Genomic DNA, 25,078 nt, shown 5'->3' with positions numbered 1-25,078 from the left:
GCCCGCTACTAAACATACAGCTCCACCTAGTGTACCATTCTAGAATGACATGTTACTGATCATAACATGAAGATCAAGATAAATGTTATGAATTCCCGCTCCTGCATGATGTATACTCTGTGTATGGGAGAGACACAGGCACTGTGTGTATGTGAGAGAGACAGGCACCATGTGTGTGTGTGAACGCGAGGCGTGTTTGTTTGTGTGTGTGTGTGTGTGTGAGTCAGCGAGGAGTGTTTGTGTGTGAGAGAGGAAGAGAGACAGGCACTGTGTGAGTGAGAGAGACAGGCACTGTGTGTGTGAGAGAGGGAGAGAGACAGGTACTGTGTGAGTGAGAGAGACAGGCACTGTGTGTGTGAGAGAGGGAGAGAGACAGGCACTGTGTGTGTGAGAGAGGGAGAGACAGGCACTGTGTGTGAGAGAGGGAGAGAGACAGGAACTGTGTGTGTGAGAGGGAGAGAGACAGGCACTGTGTGTGTGAGAGGGGGAGAGAGACAGGCACTGTGTGTGAGAGAGTGAGAGAGACAGGCACTGTGTGTGTGAGAGGGGGAGAGAGACAGGCACTGTGTGTGAGAGACGGAGAGAGACGGGCACTGTGTGTGTGAGAGAGGGAGAGAGACAGGCACTGTGTGTGTGTGTGTGAGGGAGAGAGACAGGCACTGTGTGTGTGAGAGAGGGAGAGAGACAGGCACTGTGTGAGAGAGAGACAGGCACTGTGTGTGTGAGAGAGGGAGAGAGACAGGAACTGTGTGTGTGAGAGAGGGAGAGAGACAGGCACTGTGTGTGAGAGAGAGGGAGAGAGACAGGCACTGTGTGTGTGAGGGAGTGAGAGAGACAGGCACTGTGTGTGAGAGAGAGGGAGAGAGACAGGCACTGTGTGTGTGAGAGAGGGAGAGAGACAGGCACTGTGTGTGTGAGAGAGGGAGAGAGACAGGCACTGTGTGTGTGAGAGGGAGAGAGACAGGCACTGTGTGTGTGAGAGAGGGAGAGAGACAGGCACTGTGTGTGTGAGAGAGGGAGAGAGACAGGCACTGTGTGTGTGAGAGAGGGAGAGAGACAGGCACTGTGTGTGTGAGAAAGGGAGAGAGACAGGCACTGTGTGTGAGAGAGAGGGAGAGAGACAGGCACTGTGTGTGTGAGAGAGGGAGAGAGACAGGCACTGTGTGTGTGAGAGAGGGAGAGAGACAGGCACTGTGTGTGAGAGACGGAGAGAGTTCTTTGATACATCCATACTTATGTGTTAGGAGGCCTCTTTCTTCTGTGGGGTGCATGCAGAAGTTCTCAGAGATGCCACTCACTCCAGGATGCGTTGTTGAATGTAGGAACAGGAGCCTCTCAAGCCTGTTTCGCCATTCAGTTAGATCGTGGCTGATCTGTACCTCAAATTAATTTACCCGCCTTTGATCCATATCCCTTGATACTCTTATTTAATAAAAATCTGTCAAAAAAGTCAATGGTCCTAGCATCCACAGTCTTTTGGTGGAGAGAATTCCAGATCCACTACCCTTTGTGTGAAAAATTGCTTCCTGACTTTATTCCTGAATGGCCTGGCTCTAATTTTAAGATTGTGCCCCCTCGTTCTTGGTTTCCCTGACAGAGGAAATAGTTTCTCTGTATCTACCCTATCAAATCCTTTTATCATTTTAAACACCTCAATTATATCACTCCTCAATCTTCTAAACTCAAGGGAATACAAGCCAAGTTTATGCAACATTATGACATAAAGCCTGCATCCACACCCCCACCCAATGATCTTCAGACAGTGTTTACTTCTCACAAGTCTGTTATTTTATTTTGGGTTTCTTTCTCCTGCAAATGAGCATTTCCTGTCGTGAAATTTGCAGTTCTCTAAAGGTTTTTTAAAAAATATTCGTTCCTGGGATTTGGGCGTCGCTGGCAAGGCCAGCATTTATTGCCCATCCCTAATTACCCTTAAGAAGGTGGTGGTGAGCCGCCTTCTTGAACCGCTGCAGTCTGTGTGGTGAAGATACTCCCACAGTGCTGTTAGTTAGGGAATTCCAGGATTTTGACCCAGCGATGATGAAGGAATGGCGATATATTTCCAAGTCAGGATAATGTGTAACTTGGAGGGGAACTTGGAGGTGGTGGTGTTCCCATGCGCCCTTGTCCTGCTAGGTGGAAGAGGTCGTGGGTTTGGGAGGAGCTGCCGAAGAAGCCTTGGTGAGTTGCTGCAGTGCATCTTGTAGATGGTACACACTGCAGCCACGGTGCGCTGGTGGTGGAGGGAATAAATGTTGAAGGTGGTGGATGGGGTGCCAATCAAGCAGGCTGCTTTGTCCTGGATGGTGTCGAGATTCTTGAGTGTTGTTGGAGCTGCACTCATCCAGGCAAGGGGAGAGTATTCTATCACACTCCTTACTTGTGCCTTGTAGATGGTGGAAAGGCTTTGGGGAGTCAGGAGGTGAGACACTCGCCGCAGAATGCCTAGCCTCTGACCTGCTCGTGTTGCCACACTGTTTATGTGGCTGGTCCAGTTAAGTTTCTTGTCAAAGGTGACCCCCAGGATGTATAGGGCTTGACTGTAACCAGTATCTTTTGCTCGATACTTTTGTCCAAACAGTGTTTACCTGTGAGCAAGAGTGTGCAAAAAATGGAAACACAAACAACAAAGTAAATGAGTCAGATTCTGAAACCACGGCTCCTGCCAGAAAGCCCCTGCAGATGGGAATTCCAATCTACTGTCAACAAGTCTGTTGTCAAAAAGTCCCATTGCCTTGTTAACATATGTCATGCTATCAACAGGATCTGGAGGGGAAATGACAGAAAGGAGGGAGCAGCGAGTGCTGTTAAACATCCTTATTTAAAGCACTTTCTGCCAAATTTCTGGTGCTTCCTGTAATAGCACACTGAGCTCTCCCATATTGGGTCATAAAATTCTCTACTCGAACTTGAGCGCAGTGCAGTTTATTGTGTGAATACTGTATGCGGTTCCTTTTGTATCATAGAATCTTACAGCACAGAAGGAGGCCATTCAGCCCATCATGCCTGTGCTGGCTCTTTGAAAGAGCGATCCAATTAGTCCCACTCCCCTGCTCTTTCCCCATGGCCCTGCAAATGTTTCCCTTTTCAAGTATATATCCAATTCCATTTTGAAAGTTACTATTGAATCTGCTTCCACCATCCTGTCAGGCAGTGTATTCCAGATCATAGTAACTTGCTGCGTAAAAAGAATTCTTCTCATCTCCCCTCTGGCTCTTTTGCCAATTATCTTAATTCTGTGTCCTCTAGTTACTGACCTTTCTGCCATTGGAAACAGTTTCTCCTTATTTACTCTATCAAAACTCTTCATGTTTTTGAACACCTGTTAAATCTCTTCTTTACCTTCTCTGCTCGAAGGAGAACAATCCCAGCTTCTCCAGTCTCTCCATATAACTGAAGTCCCTCATCCCTGGTACTTTGCCTGCTAATCTTTGCATGTTTGTGATTGACATTTTTGAGGGAACTGTCCTATGTGGAGTTAGTAAAAGATGACACTTTTGGTACAGAATTGTCTACATTCCCCCATGGTAAATCAGTTCTGCCAATGCCTTACACAATTCATTGATGGGTTGGATGGAATTATGGTATGCCCATGTGACCTCTGTTAATGAGTGTGTTTGACTTTAGACAGGCAATGAAGTGTGGAAAGCAAAGGTACAGGATGGGAGACACGTCAGTTTTTTTTTTAAAGCTGCAATAGTAACTTTCTAATGCACTATAACCATTATCTGAATCCACACATTAGATTACTGCCTTAGACCGCAAATTTAATGGAGGAGGTGGGATGGGAGCGGGACATCTGGTTTCCGGGTTCCAGTCCCACTCCCAGCTGCATCCGCTCTGCAAACGTGATTTTCCCTTGATTGGCCTTGTTAAGCCCCGGTCAATTAACAGGAAGCAGGTCTGATGACGTCATTTGATGACACGTCATCAGCCGGTTTCCTTAAAGGGACCACGTCCACATGGAGTGTGACAGTTGTTCTGTCAGTGTTTGACAGCATTGAGGTGCTGCAAACACTGACAATCACTGTCCAAAGGTGAATGCTTGCACCCAGGCTCTCCAGTGACATCCTCCATATGCTTATGGAGGGAGTCACAGCACGCAGGGAGGTTCTCTTCCCTTCCAAGGGTGGAAGAGACCTCCCCAGGACACCAACTTACCTTGCACCTCCACCCAACCCTCTCTATCTACTTTATCACTTTCCCATCTCACTAGCCACCCCTCACACTCATCCTCATCCTGCTGCAAGCATACCAACTAACAACACGTAAGGGTAGGCACTTGAGAGCTTTAGCCAATGTCCATGTGAAGTTTCTGGTAATGTGTTGTCATACAGTGAAATCTCTTTTTCCAAAAGTGCCCCTTATTGGACAGATCTGAGCGCACCTTGAAAAGTGTCTTACTGAGTTCCAGTGATTGTTCAGTCATAACCCTTCCCTCCCCCTCCCCTCCTACCCCCGCTATAGTGATGTGTGTGCATGGAGTTGCTTGGACATTAAAGGGATGCTTCACGGTGCTGGTGTGGGATGGTGTCAACCTGGCGCATCATGTGGCAGCCAGGGTTTACAGCATCAAGTGAAGTAAATCTGGCCATGGTGATGCCATCGCTGGCCTCCCGGGCAGCAATGTTGTCAGGGGCTGATGCCCTGTGTCCAGTGCAGCATCAGGTGATGGCGGTGAAGGTTGGTGATGTTGGTGTTGGGGATGATCGTGGAAGGATTCGGAGGACCACGGTCTGATTGTTTCATTGGTTCCGATGTTGTTGCAATAGATGGCAGCTGCAGGTGAGATGACAGAAACGATCTGTCACTGGTGAGAGAGGTTCTCCCAATGAGGTGGTACTGGACATACAGTTGGAATTAAAAACTTGTAAGCTAAACAAATCTCTATGTATTAAAAATGCAGTAAGCAACATTTTCTGTACTCTGAAACTCACCATCTGCAACATGGCATCCTTGACACCACTTTTGCAGCTGTCAGCTTTTCACAAACCTCAGAGCAGACTCACAACACGCCAGATTGAGCTGGCATGTTCCCCGAACAGTGGGTAACCAGTGGGGGAGAAGGTAAAATTAGAAGTAAGCCTCAAAATACTTTTAAATTGGCTCTTAACAAGTTATTTAAGTACAGGTAGACTATCCTTTATCCGAAAACCTCGGGACCAGCCGTGTTTCGGTTTTCGGAAAATTTCGGATTTCGGAAGGTGGGTCGGCGGGGGTCCGCGGGGGGGGTCGGCGGGGGTCGGGGACCGGGGGGGTCAGCGTCCGCGGGGGGGTCCGCAGTCGTGTCTTGTCCGTCGCTGCTAGCCTGGAATGCAATGAAGTTCCGCATTTCCACCAACAGGTCGTCGTGCTCGGTCGGAACAGGGGCCGGCACCGCCGCGGGCTCAGAGCTCTCGTTGCTTTCGAGCCTTTGGAAGAGAGTCAGGTGGTTCCGCGGGGGGGTCGGCGGGGGGTCGTGCGCACGACTTACGCTGACCCTCTGCTCGGCGTAAGTTGGCGGGGGTCGGGGTCGGCGGGGGTCGGTGGGGGTCGGGGTCGGCGGGGGTCCGCGGGGGGGTCGGCGGGGGTCGGGGTCGACGGGGGGGTCCGCGGGGGGTCGTGCGCACGACTTACGCTGACCCTCTGCTCAGCGTAAGTCGTGCGCCACTCTGGTCATGTCGTGCGCACGACTTACGCTGACCGAAAAAACCTTCGGTTTTTAGAGGGTTTCGGTTTTCGGAAGTTCGGATAAAGGGTAGTCTACCTGTATGTGAATTGTCTCCCCTGCCACTTGGTGTTGGGTCAGTTCTGCGCTGACAGACCCGACACCTGGGAGACTCACGTGGAGGCGGGTTGACAGCGGGTTTCCTACCTGCTGTCAATCTTTGCTATTTGGACAGTGGACCCGCCTCCAAACCCGCCCTCTCAGCGCTATTAAATTTGCGGCCTTAGTGTTCACTCAGTAGGGCCTCTTTTTGTCAGTGGTGATTGATGTGTTACTGCCAACCTGTGACATGTCCAATAATATAATCTTCATGATGAACCATTACTGCACACTTTTACAGCCACAATTTACAGTAAGGAATCCTGTGATCACTGTATATATTGGGCTGTACAGTATTGAAAGGAAAATGGTCTATTAAATAAATGAGTATGAAATAGATGACTGTTTTTAAACCCTATCCTACTAAAACCATGCTGTGCTATAACACCAGTATTGTACACCTAGGCCTGGAGTTTCCTTCAATGGCGCAACCCGGAAGTTAGACCTGAAAACACGCCCATTCTGCCGATGTCAAGTTACGCTCAAATTTCCTGCGAGTCTCAAACATAAATCAAAGTAAACAATCGGGCCGAGGAAAGTGCCAAACTCACACCATATATTTCTCTTCTTCAAGTATGAAAATTAAAGTTTCAACTCATTCAACCATCCTTCAGGCACAGCATGTTTTTGAACCTGCAATTGGAGAAACTTTTCCGTTTTTAATGTGACTTATACTGATGCCATAAAAATACATTCAAAAGAAACAGAAAATACAGTGCTGGTCTCAGTCAAGATAAATTAAAGGAAAAATGCTGAAAGAATTTCAATAAAACACCAGATAAATGACTCTATTTCCTGTTGCGCCTGAAAATCTGCTCATAATTTAAAGAGAGCTTCTGAGCAAATGCAATTGCAGGGAAACTCGCATATCAGGCTCTGTAACTTGGGGACAGGACCAGTTTTATGGACAGAGATGCGTTCAAGCAGGGGGAATCAATAGACTATTGTAAAAGAGCGAGGAGATTTGGCGTAATTTGCTTGTGCCCAATATTCCGTGATCTTGGCCGGTATTTGATTTGCACCCACATTGTGCCCGTTTCTGGGCACTAATACGCAGGAAATTCCATTCCTCTGCTCTTCTTCGAAATAGTGCCATGAGATCTTTTACATCCATGCAGTGTCAGCCTAAATTTTGTGCTCAAGTCTCTGGAGTGGGACTTGAGCACAACCTTCTGACCCGTAGCCGCCATGTTAATCTGCGATTGAATTGGATATACTCTTAATCCTTTTTACACGAAAGGCATTGACTATAATACTCTGTCATTTTTGTTCTTTTACACTGACTAATCTCTACAGATTTTGGAGATGCAGACTTCTCTCAACAATCCCATTGTTTAGTTATGATTGGACAGCAGTGGGAGAGCAGGGGAAGTTTACAGAAAATAACTGAAAACATTTACCAGCCGTTTATAATTTATCAACAGGAGGGATCTGTGGAGATCCAAACATGATTGATACAAGGCTAATATCCTCTTGAGTAAAGAACTTCGGTCACTGACTCCAAATATGAGGGTTTGTTATAGACTCCGCTTGTGCAAAGTATTTACCGGGAAGGTATTGATTTACTTCTGTTCTGGGCAAAGGTGCACAGCCATGCAAAAACTGCAAGGCCAATAGGAATGGCCCAATCTATGTCAATAAAGCCACCATTTTTGATGAGCTTCTGTGGTCACAAATATTAAAGAGATTGCTCATTTTTAAATAATGCTCAGCAAAATAGGGCCATGCTTGGGAGTGAAAGGACAGATAACCTTTTTAGGCTTCTCCAGTGACTCAGAGGCTAAAGATGTTTTGTTTTGCACTGCATCATACAGAACAAAAGGCCCTAAGTCTCGACATCTTTTGTTTGTCTAATTTCTCTCATTATCGCCTCCTTTGTCTTGCACTGTCATCTGTTCTGTCATTAAATACTCGCCTGTCCTCCCCCATTTTTTTTCTCCCCTCTGCCTCTTTTTCCCTGGCTCCGTTCCTCTTCATTAGCTGTTCGTCTGCGACATCTTCTGCTTCTGATCAAAGGTCATCGACCCCGAAATGTTTGACCCTACCCTTCCTCTCTCCACAGATACTCGCTTGACCTGCTGAGCATTTGCAGTATTTTTCTTTCTGTTATTATTTCAGATTTCCAGCATCTGCAGTGTTTTGTTTTTTCATTGATTTTCTTTTTGGTCCTAGGTGCAATCCCTGGTCTGTTAGGTGATCTAAGCTTAAGTAGTAAATTGGAATGCGCTAGTTGACCGTACATTTCTTTTGTACCTGCTCATCTCTATGTCAGATTTTTGCAAGTGTATGTTTTATTCTCAATTTCTGCTAGATCGAACTCTCTCTAACACTGCTGGATGGTTTCTGTTTCTAGACTGGGCTGATGGTGGCTTGTTACCAAGGGTTCATGGACATTGTCTTCATCTTGGCCCAGTGCCCTCACCTTGATGTCAACTGGCAGGACAAAGAAGGAAACACAGCTCTGATTATCGCAGCGCAAGCAGGTAAGAACTGGAATGTCCAATACGTTTGTTAGTTCAATACGTTCTGTCACCAATGCTTCTGCCCTGCCCCTCCTTTTAAAATTTATTTTCCACCTTGCATCTCCTCAGTAGTTGAGGAGGGAGACGGCCTCACAGCCTACTCCCAGACCTCTTCCAGTGCAATGCCACATTTCAATTGACTGCTTCAGGAGTGCAAGAGAAGATTCCCCCTCCCCCCCCACCCCTCTTTTTATTTTGTACTTGGTGACTCTCTCCACTCACATCCAGTCCCACAATCCAACTGATCTGCTTGGCCCTGAGTGGCTCTAGTTCCTCCTTCTAAATGATCCGATTGGTCGATTGCACCAACCTCCGATCGCGATTGAAAAAAGTTGATTTCTGTTTCTCCCATGAAATGCTGACATACAGGCGAAGATAATGATCATTGCTTTCCTTTTTAATTAAAAAAAAGGCACACCCAAAAGTGCCGTGGGACAACCGCAGCTCAAGGCTGCTTCCGCTCTGATAATATTTTGGTTCACCAGTGTGAAAGCACGCTGAACGTAAATGCGAATGCACAAATTACTGTGTGCTTACTTACGCTTCTAGCTTTGGGTCACTCCGCAGACTAACAAAGACAGCTCCTTGAGGCATCCTGAAAAGTAAGATAGTAATTTAGCTGCAGGGTGGGTCACAGCACAGTGACACTGCAGACAGAGCAACAAAGAGAAATTTATCAATGACTTCAGCACTCAACGGGAAGAGTAATAGCCTTGACACAGAACCAAAAACCTTTTAGTTAAAAGCTTCAGGTTAAAATAATTAGTTGGAGCAGCAGTCAATGCACTGAAACCCGTTCAGTTCTGTCTCCTTTGATGTTATAGTCCTGCGATGATGGAGGTGGTTCGTGATCAATGATGCTTTATATCAGTTCAAATGATTAATTCAAGCGAGTGCACTCGTTTATAATTAATGCCTAACAGTCCCTGCTGTAGGAGAATGGAAGTAGTATGTTGGTGTACTGGGGGGTGACCTGGTTATAACAAGCTGAGTATAGGACAGGTCATTCCTCCGCTCGCGCACTGCGAGTACCAGTTTGTGCGACAGGTCTACTTTGGTCGTGCCTCGATTTCTGACTCCTGAGGAAAGCATTCCTTAATGGGCCTAAGTAGGCCATGCTCACCGACCTACATTGGCTCCCCGTCCATCTCAATTTTAAAATTCTCATCCTCATGTTCAAATCCCTCCATGGCCTCACTCCTCCCTATCTCTGTAACCTCCTCCAGCCCCACAACCCTCCGAGAACTCTGTGTTCCTCCAACTCTGGCCTCTTGCGCATCCCCCACTTCTTTCGCCCCACCGTGGTCAGCCATGCTTTCAGCTGTCTAGACCCTAAACTCTGGAATATCCTCCCTAAACCTCTTGGCCTCTCCACCTCTCTTTCCATTAAGACGCTGCTTAAAGCCTACTTCTTTGATCAAGCATTTTGCCACCTTTCCTAATATCACCTACTTTGGCTCGGTGTCAATTTTTGTCTGATTACATTCCTGTGAAGGATCTTGGGATGTTTTACTATATTAAAGGCATTATCTAAATGCAGGTTATGGTGGTAATGCACACGGGGCATTCTGCGTGCCTCACGTATGAGCAGATATGTGCAAACTGTGCCAACCAGAGCCTTCTATCTATAAATATATAAATGGCAGCATTGATGCATGTCATGATTCAGTGCACAAATTTCCTTCATGTATAACTTTTTTTTAAAGTATTGCTCACTGACCTTAAAAATAATCGGACTGTTTTTTGAGTTGGTAACAGCTGCGATAAACCTGTCCTGTTTTTGCACAATGGCCTAATCAACACCGTTCGCTCCAGTTTTTTTGTAACTTTTTTTTTAAGAAGCTAAGTATACAAATTCTTCAAACACAATGTTCTGAGGATGTGGAATTCACTTCCTGGGTTAGTGGGAAAAATTAGTATGTTCCACTTGTGCAGCACCTTCTGCTGTGAGATTTCGACAGCCTCACCCTCAAAGCGGGGCCCCCCTTCCCTTCTGCTGCCTGACGAGGTTCTGTTTTAATGTCCAAATTTCAATTTTCATCTAACCCCTTTAAGCTCCTTGGGCCTTGTGCTGGCTTGAGTTGGTTCCAGTGTATTGCGTTGATCTCAGCATTTCCAACTCGCTTATAACATTCAGGATTCTCATTTTATGTATTAAAAAATGCCACAGATGCTAAGTGAAGTAAAATGTGACTGTGAGCTTGTACTTGAGGTGATCGTAGCATCCGTAAAGACCATCTTTACAACCACTAGCAGATTTCTGTAAATGTCCTTGGGAAATACAAAATCACACTACGGTTAAAAAAACCTCCCTTGTTTGTGATAATGCTCAGACAGGATTAGCTGAGATCTCGATTTTTGACTTTCCTTAATGTGACCACTTGGAGAACTGAAGGTTAAAATAATTTTGTCTAAAAAAAAAGACTAGCATTTATATAGCTCCTTTCATGACGTCCCAAAGGGCTTTACAGCCAATGAAATACTTTTGAACTGTAGTCACTGTTGTAATATAGGGAAAAGCAACAGCTAATTTGCCCACAGCAAGGCTGCAAACAGCAAAGACCAGATAATCTGCTTTAGGTCTTGATTGAGGGATAAATATTGGCCAGGACACCGGGGAGAACTCCCCTGCTCTTCTTCGAAATACTGCCACAGGATGCACGGTGGCATAGTGGTTAGCACTGTTGCCTCACAGCGCCAGGGACCCGGGTTCGAATCCGGCCTCGGGTGACTGTCTGTGTGGAGTTTGCACATTCTCCCCGTGTTTGCGTGGGTTTCCTCCGGGTGCTCCGGTTTCCTCCCACAGTCCAAAGATGTGCGGGTTAGGTTGATTGGCTATGATAAATTGACCCTTAGTGTTAGGGGGATTAAATATGTGGGGTTACGGGGATAGGGTGGGATATGTGTTGGTGTAGGGGTTACGGGGATCGGGTGGGATATGTGTCGGTGCAGGCTCGATGGGCCGAAATGGCCTCTATCTGCACTGTGGGGTTTCTGTGATTTCTGTGATATTTTAAGTCCACCTGAGAGGGCAGGCGGGGTCTCGGTTTAACGACTCATCCGAAAGACAGCACCTCCGACAGTGCCGCACTGGATCATTTTGTCTGTGCTGAACAACCTCTGCTCTGAGAAGGCTGCATTGCTAATTTTCTTCAGGGGAAAAGAAAATTAGGGAAGCTTCTCCCTGCTGAAGTGTGCACTGTGGGAATGAAGCATGGAAACAAAGCAACACCACACAGCTTCGTATTTATGTGAGGATGGAGGCAAAATCAGAAGCACACGCATGTACACATATACACACACACACACACACACACACACACACACTGTGTATGGTGACAGTAGCCAATCTGACTTCCTTCCAATACTGGAAGGGACACATTGGGAGAAATTCAGTGATCCCAGCAGGAATCTGAGCTCAGTGGGAGTGCGAGTCAGAAAATCTTTGCTGGGATCACTTAATTCACCCATTGATCTATGTTAAAATAATTGCCGAGTGCCCTTTGGGGACACCTCATTGATCAATAGTAATCACATGGCCATTCTGACTGTCCGTGTCGTTTTCTAGCAATATTGACCAATGGCAATCAATGACTGTTCAGTGTGCATCACTGGCTAGCATCTTAGTAAAGGTTGAAAGTCTACCTTTTGCTTCTGTTGTACAGATATTATATATTAGAGACAGCTAAAGGTAGGCAGTGTAAACTGAAAGAATATAACTGTGGCATTGTAAACCACAGCTATCGGTTAATAGGAGCCTGGCAACAAACTACAAAGCAGTAATTCAATCTGGCAGTTGTGCTGAGATTGGAAACTGCAGAAGCAAAGCTCAGGTGGTTTATGTTCATCAGCAGAACCCCGAGATTGATTTATGGTCTTAATCTTCACTGCTGGGCGTCTGTTAGTGTTTCTAAAACACACAAAGCAGTTTTTCAAGGGGTGCCTGAAAAATGTCAGACTAGTGCTAGGGGCTAATTAAGCCCAGGGAATGGCGCATATGAACAGGAGTAGGCCATTCAATTTGTTCTGCCATTCAATTAGATCATGGCTGATCTGTATCTGAAATGCATTTACCCGTCTTGGTTCCATATCCCTTAATACCCGTACCTAACAAAAATCTATCAAGCTTAGTTTTGAAATTTTCAAATGACCCCCCAGCTTCAACAGCTTTTTGGGGAAGAGAGTTCAAGATTTCTACTACACTTTGTGCGAAAAAATGCTTCCTGACAACACTCCTGAGCGACCTAGCTCTAATTTTAAGGTTATGACCCCTTGTTTTGGACTCTTCCCCCCCCTTTCCCGCCCCCCCCCGAGGAAATAATTTATTTGTAGCCGCCCTCGCAAATCCTTTAATCATCGTAAACCACTCAAATAGATCACCCCTTAATCTTCTATACTCAAGGGAATACAGTATATGAGGGAAAAATTCGGTTGATTGCGCCTCCCGTTAGTGCCCTAAGAGGGCGCTAATGGGGCGCAAAGCAACTAGTGCCCGGGCGTGGCGCTGCTAACGCCTCCCACAAAATTCAGCGGGAGCTTAGCGGCGGCGGTAACTGTTAGCGCCCCGCGGCGCTGCGCCTCCGGCGATGCCATCATTGCCGTGTGCAGCGCCCCAGCCACGATCTTCAGTAGCGCCCCTTGACCTACCGCCAGACGCTATGTCCGACAGGGTCAGGGGGGCATACATGCGGCCGGGGCGGCGCAAATTAAAGAGGAGGTGCCGGGTGATCATTTTTGTTGCTGGCCGCCTGCCAGCACCTGCCTCCGTTGCTGTCCCCGGCCTCCTGTGAAGCCCCCCCCCCCCTCCACCCCCACGTGGTGCTGGCTGCGCTCCGTGAGCCTGGCACTCCTCTTGAGTGCCGGGCTCTTTTGCCGGCACTCCGATCCCTGGTAGCCCAGCTGGGCCCCGGGTTGCGCTGTGCTAGGCCGCTCCCCTTTACCGCGATATTCACTCGCAGCATCCCAAGAGGGAGGCGGGTGCTTCCGGTAGCGCCCCGCCTCCCTCTTGGGGCGCTACCAGTGAATTTCGGGTGCAGCGGCGCTAACTTTTTCACGGCGCTAAAAGTAGCGCCCCGGTGAAGTTAGCGCCCCGGTGAAGTTAGCGCCCCAAAGGGGGCGCGACCCAATTTTGTCCCCTATATCTTTCCTGAGGTACCGTGCCCAGAACTGGCTGCAGTACTCCAGGTGAGGTGTAACCAGAGCTCTGTACAACTGTAGCATAACCTCCACCACTTTGGACTGGAAAAGTCTAAGGAATGGGCCAGAGACGACCGCTGAGCTGCAGCAGCACGGGGAGCAGGAGAGAGAGCTGAACGTGAACAGTGAGCAAGAGGAAGTGGGCCAGAGAGTGAATGTGAACAGGGAGGAAGTGGGCCAGAGAGTGAATGTGAACAGGGAGGAAGTGGGCCAGAGAGTGAATGTGAACAGGGAGGAAGTGGGCCAGAGAGTGAATGTGAACAGGGAGGAAGTGGGCCAGAGAGTGAATGTGAACAGGGAGGAAGTGGGCCAGAGAGTGAATGTGAACAGGGAGGAAGTGGGCCAGAGAGTGAATGTGAACAGGGAGGAAGTGGGCCAGAGAGTGAATGTGAACAGGGAGGAAATGGACCAGAGAGTGAATGTGATCAGGGAGGAAGTGGGCCAGAGAGTGAATGTGAACAGGGAGGAAGTGGGCCAGAGAGTGAATGTGAACAGGGAGGAAGTGGGCCAGAGAGTGAATGTGAACAGGGAGGAAGTGGGCCAGAGAGTGAATGTGAACAGGGAGGAAGTGGGCCAGAGAGTGAATGTGAACAGGGAGGAAGTGGGCCAGAGAGTGAATGTGAACAGGGACGAAGTGGGCCAGAGAGTGAATGTGAACAGGGAGGAAGTGGGCCAGAGAGTGAATGTGAACAGGGAGGAAGTGGGCCAGAGAGTGAATGTGAACAGGGACGAAGTGGGCCAGAGAGTGAATGTGAACAGGGAGGAAGTGGGCCAGAGAGTGTTGAGTCTGAGTGTCCCAGATATGCTTATTCTAAATCACTGGACACAGACAACAAGAATAACTTAACAGGTCTTTACTAATCGAAGGTTAGGGCTGAACTGCTTAGCAAATTACTACACAGAGTTTATATACCGGTGTGGTCACCACCGGTACTACAATATACAGTAGCCAAGAGAAAGTAGTCCATCTCTTAAGGTAGTCTCTTAAGGTGGTACAGGTTACATACACCACAATTCCTCCCTTTTTAGCTTAACAGTGTACATCCCAATTTAAACATAACATGGATAACATATATAAAACTTCATGCAAAACTGTTCAAAGATTCAGTCTCTGAGGAGGCCTCCTGATCCGAGTTGGATAACGCCTTTCAGGGGTCTCTGATTCTCGTTGCTGGGGTGACTCATCTAGTTGATCTCTTATGGATTGGACATCATCAGGTACATTGGCGGCTGAGGTAGATGCTTCAGGTTCACTAACTTCTTCCACTGGTGTCTCTGTCGTAGTCATGGGTTCGACCCTTGTTCTCGATTCTACAAGTTGGTCAGCATGACGTCGTATTACGTTTTCACCAATATCCACCGTGTACATCAGGGGTCCTTGTCTGGCACGAATTGTTCCAGATTGCCATTTCTCATTCTTATAGTCCCGGGCTAACACTGGTTGTCCTATTTCGAAACTCCGAGTGGTCTTGTTACTTATATACTGGAACTGTTTGTTTTCGACTTCCCTCCGCACATTTGGTTTTAACAAGTCCAACCTGGACCGCAACCTCCTGTTATAGAACATCATGGCAGGGCTTTGATTTGTCACTGCATGAGTGGCGTTTCAATATGCCATTAGCAAATTGTCCACCTTGTGTTGTAGTGGAATCTGGTCTTCGCTCATGGCCTTTATCGCCTTTTTGAACGTTTGTACAAATCTCTCGGCCAACCCATTTGTAGCCGGATGATATGGGGCAGAGGTATAATGTTTCACCCCATTCTTCTTCATGAATTTCTGGAATTCTTCTGACATGAACTGCGGTCCGTTGTCTGAACATATTTGTTCTGGCAATCCATTTCTTGCGAATATCGTTCTTAGAACTGCGATCGTCTTTTCCGAGGTAGTGGTCGCCATCTTAATCACTTCTGGCCATTTAGAATGTGCGTCTACCGCAATTAAAAACATGGAGTCCATGAATGGACCTGCGAAGTCAATATGTACACGTTGCCATGGGGTTGAAGGCCATTCCCATGGATGCAGCGGTGCAATTGGAGGTGCATTTTGAACTTTTTGGCACCCTGAGCAGCTTTTAGTCAGATCCTCTATTTGTTGGTCGATACCTGGCCACCACACATAAGCCCTAGCAAGGCTTTTCATCTTGACTCCCCCCAGATGACCTTCATGCAGTTCCTTTAGAACTCTCTCCCTTAATTTAGGAGGAATTATCACCCTTGTTCCATACATCAATGTTCCTTGACAGACGGACAGCTGTTCTCGTCTGGCTGAGAATGCTGGTAACAGCGGTTCACCATGAGCTGGCCATCCCTTCACTGTCAATTCGTAGACCCGAGACAGTGTCGGGTCGTTCCTGGTTTCTCTCTCAATACTTGCATTGGTGACTGGTAAACATTCGATGATGGTCGAGTGAAATAACTCAACAGGGTCAACTGTCGGTGCCTCTTCTGCTGTAGGTAGTGGCAGGCGCGACAGCCCATCAGCATTACCATGTTGCTTTGTACCTTTGAATTCGATCTGATATTGATGTGCCCCTAGGAAAAGGGACCATCTCTGGAGCCTCTGCGCTGTCATCACCGAAACACCCTTCTTAGGGTTAAAAATGGAAACCAACGGCTGGTGGTTTGTCAGCAGCGTAAACTTTTGCCCTTGCAGGTAATGATTAAATTTTTTTTACTCCCCACACAAGGCTGAGAGCCTCCCTATCTGAGCATAGTTGCGCTCAGCGGAGGTCAATGATCTGGATGCGAACGCGACTGGTCTTTCCAAGCCATTTGGCAACTTAGTGAGAGCACTGCCCCAATACCATATGGAGAAGCATCACAAGCTAAATGAATAGGCAGCGTTGGGTTAAAGTGAGCCAACACTTCCTTAGAGGTGATCAATGCCTTGCTTTTGTGAAAGGCCCGCTTACAGTCCTCGCTCCACTTCCATGGCACTCCCTTCTGCAAAAGAGCGTTCAGCGGGTGTAGCACCGTGGATAAATTTGGCAGAAACTTATGGTAATAGTTAATCAACCCTAGGAACGACCTCAACTGGGATACATTTTCCGGAGCGGGAGCCTTCACAACAGCTTCGATCTTGTCAGGTGACTTGTGAAGCCCCTCCTGGTCAATGACGTGACCACAGTACGAGATTTGCTTCTGAAAGAACTCACATTTCTGGCGATTAACTCGAAGTCCATATTCTTTCAATCTGGTGAGCACCTGTTCCAAATTTGTAAGGTGTTCCTCATCATCATCTCCTGTAATCAGAATGTCGTCCAGGTAGCATTGTGTGCCTGGAATTCCCTGTAATACCTGCTCCATGGCCCTTTGCCAAATCGCTGGAGCCGATGCCACTCCAAAAACCAGTCTATTATACTGATATAAGCCCTTATGCGTGTTGATCGTGAGATACTGGCGTGACGCTTCATCAACTTCCATCTGTAAGTACGCTTGCGCCAGGTCTATCATGGTGAAGTGTTTCCCGCCAGACAACGAAGCGAAGATATCCTCAATCCATGGAAGCGGATATTGCACCGTGTGAAGCACCGGATTAACAGTGATCTTGAAATCGCCACAGATGCGAACCTTCCCCGGTTCCCCCGGCTTGTTACTCGATGAACGCTTCATGACGGGAACAATGGGCGTAGCCCATTCACTCCAGTCCACCTTTGACAGTACTCTGGAACGTTCTAGTCCCTCCAGCTCAGCTTCCACAGCAGGTCGTATCGCATAAGGTACCGGTCTAGCTTTGAAAAATTTCGGGTTTGCATGTTCTTCAACCTTGATGTTTGCCGTAATTCCTTTCAGTGTTCCCAGTCCCTGCTGGAACACCTCTTTAGCATCGTCCAATATTCTGGACAGTCGTTTAGGTTTGACATCGTCCTTTTTACCGGAATCTACAGTTAGTGCTTTTAAGGAATGCCAGTCCATATTTATTCTCCTGATCCATTCCCGTCCCAGTAGTGGTGGACCTCCCTCAGGTAACACATATAAGTCCATTCCTCGGCTTTCTTTACCCTTGTGGACCACCTTTACCTTTATCTTTCCGATGGGGTATACTCTTTGCCCCGTGTATGTTTTCAATACAATCTCCGTATCCCTTAGGGGAATGTGTGGAAATAACCTTTTGTAATCTTGCTTATTCATGACCGTCAATGCCGATCCAGTGTCCAATTCCATCTTCACTTGGACTCCTGCTATCTGAAGTGTGACCCAGATAGTTTGGTGGTCTGCTGTGTTACCCACATTATGTATTCTTAGACAACCCAGTTCCTTACTGCTGGAGTCTGAATCCGTCTTCTGTTCATCCGAACTGTTCTCTATCACCTTGTGTACCTTTTTGCACTTTTCCTGCGGTGACTTTTTGTTGCTGGTCTTCTTTCTTGACCGGTATACTTTAGCTATGTGACCTAGCCTGCCACATTTTCTGCATTCCTGATTTTTGAACCAGCACTGGTTCTGATCGTGCGTTGTCCTTCCGCAACGATAACACTTTACTGCACCCAATGCCATTCGATTGGTGCTGAGTTCCGATGACCTTAGCTGCATTTCCGCGGTGCCTCTTGCTGCGGCCTCGTGCGATGCTGCAATGGTGACAGCTTTATCAAGTGTAAGGTCCTTTTCCTCTAGCAGTCGCTTTTGAGTTCCTTCTTTTATTAATCCACACACGAATTTATCTCTCAGAGTGTCTGCTAGTCCTGTACCAAACTGACAGTACTTTGATAGCTTGCGCAGTTCAATTAAGAATTCAGCGTTGCTTTCCTCTTTCAGCTGCGTTCTTCTGTAAAATTTAAATCGTTCCGCTATCAGCAGCGGCGTGGGGTTTAAATGTTCTTGCAGGATAGTAACAATATTTGTGAAAGTCTGATCCGCCGGTTTATCTGGTGTTACAAGGTGCCTCAATAACCCGTATGTCTTCGCACCCATTGAGTTTAATAAGGTTATTGCTTTCTTATCATCTGGTACCTCATTTGCTGTACAATAAACTCCAATGCGTTCTACATACGTGGCCCAATCTTCAACATCGCTATCAAAAGCAGTGATGTTACCGTGTTTAGGCATCCTTGAGAGTTTCTTTAAATATTTTATTTTCCCAAAATGGCGGCTTCCCGCGCTTGTCTTCTTCCCCCGCCTACTAAAATGGCGGCTTCCCGCGCTTGGCGGCTTTTCCCGCGCTTGTCTTCTTCCCCCGCCGACTACAATGGCGGCTTCCCGCGCTGGTCTTCTTCCCCCGCTGGCTACAATGGCGATTACCACGCTGTTGCCGTTCTCGCCTCCCAGCGGTTCTTAATTTCCCCGACGCTGCTTTTGTTCCCCCGTGGTTCTCGTGGGCATTAACGCTTCCCTTGTTGCTGCGCCTCTCAGCCCCGATTGCAGCCCGGCCCTTTACACCGGCTGCGGTCGAGTTCTCCGCGGTTCTCGTGGCATTAACGCTGCCCTTGTCGCTGCGCCTCTCGGCCCCGATTGCAGCCCGGCCCTTTACACCGGCTGCGGTCGAGTTCTCCGCGGTTCTCGTGGCATTAACGCTGCCCTTGTCGCTGCGCCTCTCAGCCCCGATTGCAGCCCGGCCCTTTACACCGGCTGCGGTCGAGTTCTCCGCCCTTTTTCCTCCGGTTTCCCTCCCCTTCTCCACTGACAACGCGGCCGGCTTTCTGCCCGTGTCGCTAGATCGGCTTACCCACCACCGTGGTAGAAGGATGATCACTGCCTGTCGCTGATGGAGGACTTCGTGGTCAGTAATTTCAACCCGGGTTCTCGATGCCTCCCATGCGATGCGGTGCTCAGCAGGCTGATGAGGGTGGATGCCTCTTCTCGACGCCCGTTCTGAGGACGAAGCTGCCTTGGATGCAAAACTGCCGCAGGGTAAGATCGGACTCGTCGCCACTGTTGAGTCTGAGTGTCCCAGATATGCTGGCCTAGAAATTCGGTGGGGTTAGCGCCCAATTAGAGGCGTTAGAGGGCCTTGCGCCGGAATTATAGCCGCGATCGAAATTGCGTTGGGCCCTACCATCGGCGTTAGCCGGTAGCGCTGCGCCGGCACCGATGACGTCATCGGTGTGCGCAGCGTCCCGGTTGCCGTGGTAACGCGGCCGGACGCCCAAATTCAGTTGCGGCCGCCTCGCCCGTGGCAGCCGCAACCAACGATTGTTCAACGGGATGTTGCAGCACGTAGCGCCGGCGCATTAAGGTGGAGCGGCGGCCGGCCGCTTTCCCGGCGGCCGCCTGCCCGCACCTCCCTCCCCGGACTCCTCCACCACCCCCCCGCGGCACTGATGTGTGTGGCCCGCGAGCCCGGCACTTCTCCGAGGTGCCGGGCTCATTTGTCGGGCGAATCGACCGGTCAGCGATCGGCTGCAGGCAGCTCCTCCTTAACAGAAGGAGGCGGCCTGCAGTACCCCAGCCTGCCGCACCGCATCGGGTGCCACAGCGGGGGATTAGCGCCGCAAACCTGCATTCAGCGCCCATAGCGAGGCGCTGAAACCCTCCATTAGCGCCCGCAGCCGTCTGGGCGCGGGGCAGCTGAATTTTTGGCGGGCGCAGCGGCAATTATCGCGGGCGCAAAATTTCGGGCGCAAAAGCCCTAGCGGAGGCAAACCTAATTTCTAGGCCGCTTATTCTAAATCACTGGACACAGACAACAAGAATAACTTAACAGGTCTTTACTAATCGAAGGTCAGGGCTGAACTGCTTAGCAAATTACTACACAGAGTTTATATACCGGTGTGGTCACCACCGGTACTACAATATACAGTAGCCAAGAGAAAGTAGTCCATCTCTTAAGGTAGTCTCTTAAGGTGGTACAGGTTACATACACCACAGAGAGTGAATGCGGCGAGGAGCTGGGAAGAGTCAGAATTGTGGGGGGAAGCAAGATTGGCATGGACTGCGGTCAATTGACAGCGACCAGTGCTGTGCCCTCTCCTACACCACCACTGCCCCCACCTCCCACCCCCCTACCCCCAGTAGTAGATCACTGCACGCCCCCACCCACGATATGGGAACTAGTGCCATATACCTCAGCTCCCAAGGCACCATATAGAATAACGACTTTTGCAGCAGAGATATACTACACCTTATTTGAATTATCCACCTTACATCTATCAAAACACAGCATGGTATTAATGGAGTGTCAAGTTTCAAAGAAAAATAAAGACTTGCAATTATACAGCACCTCTTATGACCTCAGGACATCCCAAAGCGCTTTACAACCAATGAAGTACATTGTAGTCACTGTTCTAATGTAGGAAAAGCAACAGCCAATTTGTGCACGGCAAGGTCCCACAAACAGCAATGAGATAATAATCAGCTCATCTGTTTTAAGTATTGGTTGAAGGATAAATATTGGCCAGGACACTGGGGAGAACTCCCCTTCTCTTTTTCAAAATAGTGCTATGGGATCTTTTACGTCCACCTGAGAGGGCAGACAGGACCTCGGTTTAATGTCTCATCTGAAAGACAACACCGCCGACAGTGCAGTGCTCTCTCAGTTACTGCACTAGATTATGTGCTGAAGTCTCTGGAAAGGTCAAACTGTGAGCTCCATGCAAACCAAGACAATTGGACTGGGCCTTCAAGCAGGTACGGACCAGAGTGAGTTTGGAGGTTCTGTGAAATGTGGCAGAATTTTCCAAGGGAATGATCCCTGAGACTAACTATACAGTGAGCTGTGCCTTGTGTCACTGACTAATTCTGCAGGGTCAGTGCACTAGTTGGGATCTGGCTTTGGTTTTGAAGGGCTGGAGTCAGCTTGGGTCACAGTACTAGACAGAGCAGGATCTTAATGATTCTGATGATCCACCTCCACCCTGCCATAAAATTAATGAATGACGGGCCTTTGCAGGTTGGTACAGCTTTGCCACACCTGAGGTTGCATCGTGTTGAGTTATTAGTTGTCATGGTGAAATCCCTGTGCATATTCATTAGTGGTGCTTTATCCATTCGATTATAATTGATTTAAATGTGCCATAGATTACAATTCAAATGGAATTTCAACTAACAATTTTAAAATACATTGGAATATTTTGCACCATAAATATTCTAAAGTCATTGGTTTCAGAGACATATTATGAGCTATGGTACTCAACTGTAAAGTTAATATTGTCACAGCAGGCCTGAGCTGAGTGGATAAGCTGGCTACCTACTATCAAGTTTTGGAATATGGGTGTCGCTAGCACTGCAGCATCACCACTGGCAGGAGGGTGTAATTACAGCATGATAAGTTTACATAGGCAATTTCCATTAAAAATGTGCACATAGGAATGTAAAAATAAGGACAGAATGTGTGATTTTAAAATGGGGATTGAATTGCCTTTGTCCGACTATCCCCCCCAACTTCTAACCCCGCTTCACACTGAGTCTTGACTGCCCTTGTACAGTGCAACGGGAGATTGACTAATATAGAAAATCTCTTTTGCAATTGCATTGATACTAAACTGGATTTATGGTGCAAATGCACCTTTGCTCTGTCACTTAAAATACAATGCAAGGCCCCAGAACATTGTTACAGTACCGCTCACTCTCACTTTGTTCCCTGGGGATCTGCTCACTCTCACTTTGTTCCCTGGGGATCTGCTCACTCTCACTACTTTCCCCGGGGATCTGCTCACTCTCACTTCTTTCCCTGAGGATCTGCTCACTCTCACTTCTTTCCCTGAGGATCTGCTCACTCTCGCTTCTTTCCCTGAGGATCTGCTCACTCTCACTTCTTTCCCTGAGGATCTGCTCACTCTCACTTCTTTCCCTGAGGATCTGCTCACTCTCACTTCTTTCCCTGAGGATCTGCTCACTCTCACTTCTTTGCCCGGGGATCTGCTCACTCTCACTTCTTTCCCTGGGGATCTGCTCACTCTCACTTCTTTCCCTGGGGATCTGCTCACTCTCACTTCTTTGCCCGGGGATCTGCTCACTCTCACTTCTTTCCCCGGGGATCTGCTCACTCTCACTTCTTTGCCTGGGGATCTGCTCACTCTCACTTCTTTCCCTGAGGATCTGCTCACTCTCACTTCTTTCCCCGGGGATCTGCTCACTCTCACTTCTTTCCCTGGGGATCTGCTCATTCTCACTTCTTTCCCTGGGGATCTGCTCACTCTCACTTCTTTCCCCGGGGATCTGCTCACTCTCACTTCTTTCCCCGGGGATCTGCTCACTCTCACTTCTTTCCCTGGGGATCTGCTCATTCTCACTTCTTTCCCTGGGGATCTGCTCACTCTCACTTCTTTCCCCGGGGATCTGCTCACTCTCACTTCTTTCCCCGGGGATCTGCTCACTCTCACTTCTTTCCCCGGGGATCTGCTCACTCTCACTTCTTTCCCTGAGGATCTGCTCACTCTCACTTCTTTGCTTGGGGATCTGCTCACTCTCACTTCTTTCCCCGGGGATCTGCTCACTCTCACTTCTTTCCCTGAGGATCTGCTCACTCTCACTACTTTCCCCGGGGATCTGCTCACTCTCACTTTGTTCCCTGGGGATCTGCTCACTCTCACTTCTTTCCCTGGGGATCTGCTCATTCTCACTTCTTTCCCTGGGGATCTGCTCACTCTCACTTCTTTCCCCGGGGATCTGCTCACTCTCACTTCTTTCCCCGGGGATCTGCTCACTCTCACTTCTTTCCCCGGGGATCTGCTCACTCTCACTTCTTTCCCTGAGGATCTGCTCACTCTCACTTCTTTGCTTGGGGATCTGCTCACTCTCACTACTTTCCCCGGGGATCTGCTCACTCTCACTTCTTTCCCTGAGGATCTGCTCACTCTCACTACTTTCCCCGGGGATCTGCTCACTCTCACTTTGTTCCCTGGGGATCTGCTCACTCTCACTTCTTTCCCCGGGGATCTGCTCACTCTCACTTCTTTGCCTGGGGATCTGCTCACTCTCACTTCTTTCCCTGAGGATCTGCTCACTCTCACTTCTTTCCCTGAGGATCTGCTCACTCTCACTTCTTTCCCTGGGGATCTGCTCATTCTCACTTCTTTCCCTGGGGATCTGCTCACTCTCACTTCTTTCCCCGGGGATCTGCTCACTCTCACTTCTTTCCCTGAGGATCTGCTCACTCTCACTACTTTCCCCGGGGATCTGCTCACTCTCACTTTGTTCCCTGGGGATCTGCTCACTCTCACTTCTTTCCCTGAGGATCTGCTCACTCTCGCTTCTTTCCCTGAGGATCTGCTCACTCTCACTACTTTCCCTGAGGATCTGCTCACTCTCACTACTTTCCCCGGGGATCTGCTCACTCTCACTTTGTTCCCTGGGGATCTGCTCACTCTCACTACTTTCCCCGGGGATCTGCTCACTCTCACTTCTTTCCCTGGGGATCTGCTCACTCTCACTTCTTTCCCTGAGGATCTGCTCACTCTCACTACTTTCCCCGGGGATCTGCTCACTCTCACTTCTTTCCCTGGGGATCTGCTCACTCTCACTTTGTTCCCTGGGGATCTGCTCACTCTCACTACTTTCCCCGGGGATCTGCTCACTCTCACTTCTTTCCCTGAGGATCTGCTCACTCTCACTTCTTTCCCTGGGGATCTGCTCACTCTCACTACTTTCCCTGGGGATCTGCTCACTCTCACTTCTTTCCCCGGGGATCTGCTCACTCCCACTACTTTCCCTGAGGATCTGCTCACTCTCACTTTGTTCCCTGGGGATCTGCTCACTCTCACTACTTTCCCCGGGGATCTGCTCACTCTCACTTTGTTCCCTGGGGATCTGCTCACTCTCACTACTTTCCCTGGGGATCTGCTCACTCTCACTTTGTTCCCTGGGGATCTGCTCACTCCCACTACTTTCCCTGAGGATCTGCTCACTCTCACTTTGTTCCCTGGGGATCTGCTCCCTCTCATTACTTTCCCTAGGGATCAATCTGGTAGCCCACTATGTTTTTTCTATGAAAACAGAACCCACAAGGAACAGCTCATATCAACTCTGTAATCCCTGGGGAGGGAGGGAAGAGAAAGGCACTCCCGGGGATAGAAACCAGCCAACTGCTGCAGGACAGAAAGTGATGACACCGCAGTGCTGATTTGCAGGATTAACATTATCCTTCAATCCAATGTCATCACTCTTTTTTCTCCTTCATCCGTCGTTCTGCCGGTGCTATTGGCACAATTGTCAACTTCACATCTCTTCCCAGTTCCTACTGGCAGTTTACAGTAAATAATATTATGGGAAGGATGGTGAATTTTTGTACAGTTCAGCAGCTAACCCGTGAGGTTCTAGGTCACGCAGCACTGTGTTGAATAAAAGCAGCAGAAAAGCTGTCACTACTGAAACCAAAGTATTTATCATTTGCTAACCTCTTGCCCGTTACTTACATAGAGGCAGTGGTCTAGTCTTTCAGGACCATGACAACATCTACTCTCCCATAACTGGTTTTGTACATTGTAATGTATGACAGAGATTCAGCATTCTTTCTACGATAGCCCCTCCACCCACCCATAGGTATCATAGAATCTTACAGTGCAGTAGGAGGCCATTCGGCCAATCGTGCCTGTGCCGGCTCTTTGAAAGAGCGATCGAATTTGTCCCACTCACTTTCAAACGTTACTATTGAATCTGCTTCCACCACTCTTTCAGGCAG

General features: G+C 48.4%; 1 protein-coding gene across 1 annotated transcript in view; it reads left to right on the top strand.

Moving 5' to 3' along the window:
* Positions 1 to 25,078, top strand: part of LOC147117756 (ankyrin repeat domain-containing protein 33B-like) — an 80,427-nt gene that overhangs the window by 38,415 nt on the left and 16,934 nt on the right. Inside the window, exon 2 of the mRNA XM_085988997.1 lies at positions 8,160 to 8,289. Within this exon, the coding sequence (XP_085845123.1) occupies positions 8,160 to 8,289 (130 nt within the window). The remainder of the gene's footprint in view (positions 1 to 8,159; positions 8,290 to 25,078) is intronic.

The sequence above is a fragment of the Somniosus microcephalus genome, chromosome 5, assembly GCF_052327205.1.
Source record: "Somniosus microcephalus isolate GS21.2 chromosome 5, FLI_Smic_1.0, whole genome shotgun sequence".
Lineage (NCBI taxonomy): Eukaryota > Metazoa > Chordata > Chondrichthyes > Squaliformes > Somniosidae > Somniosus > Somniosus microcephalus.
This window is presented reverse-complemented; position numbering and strand designations above follow the sequence as displayed.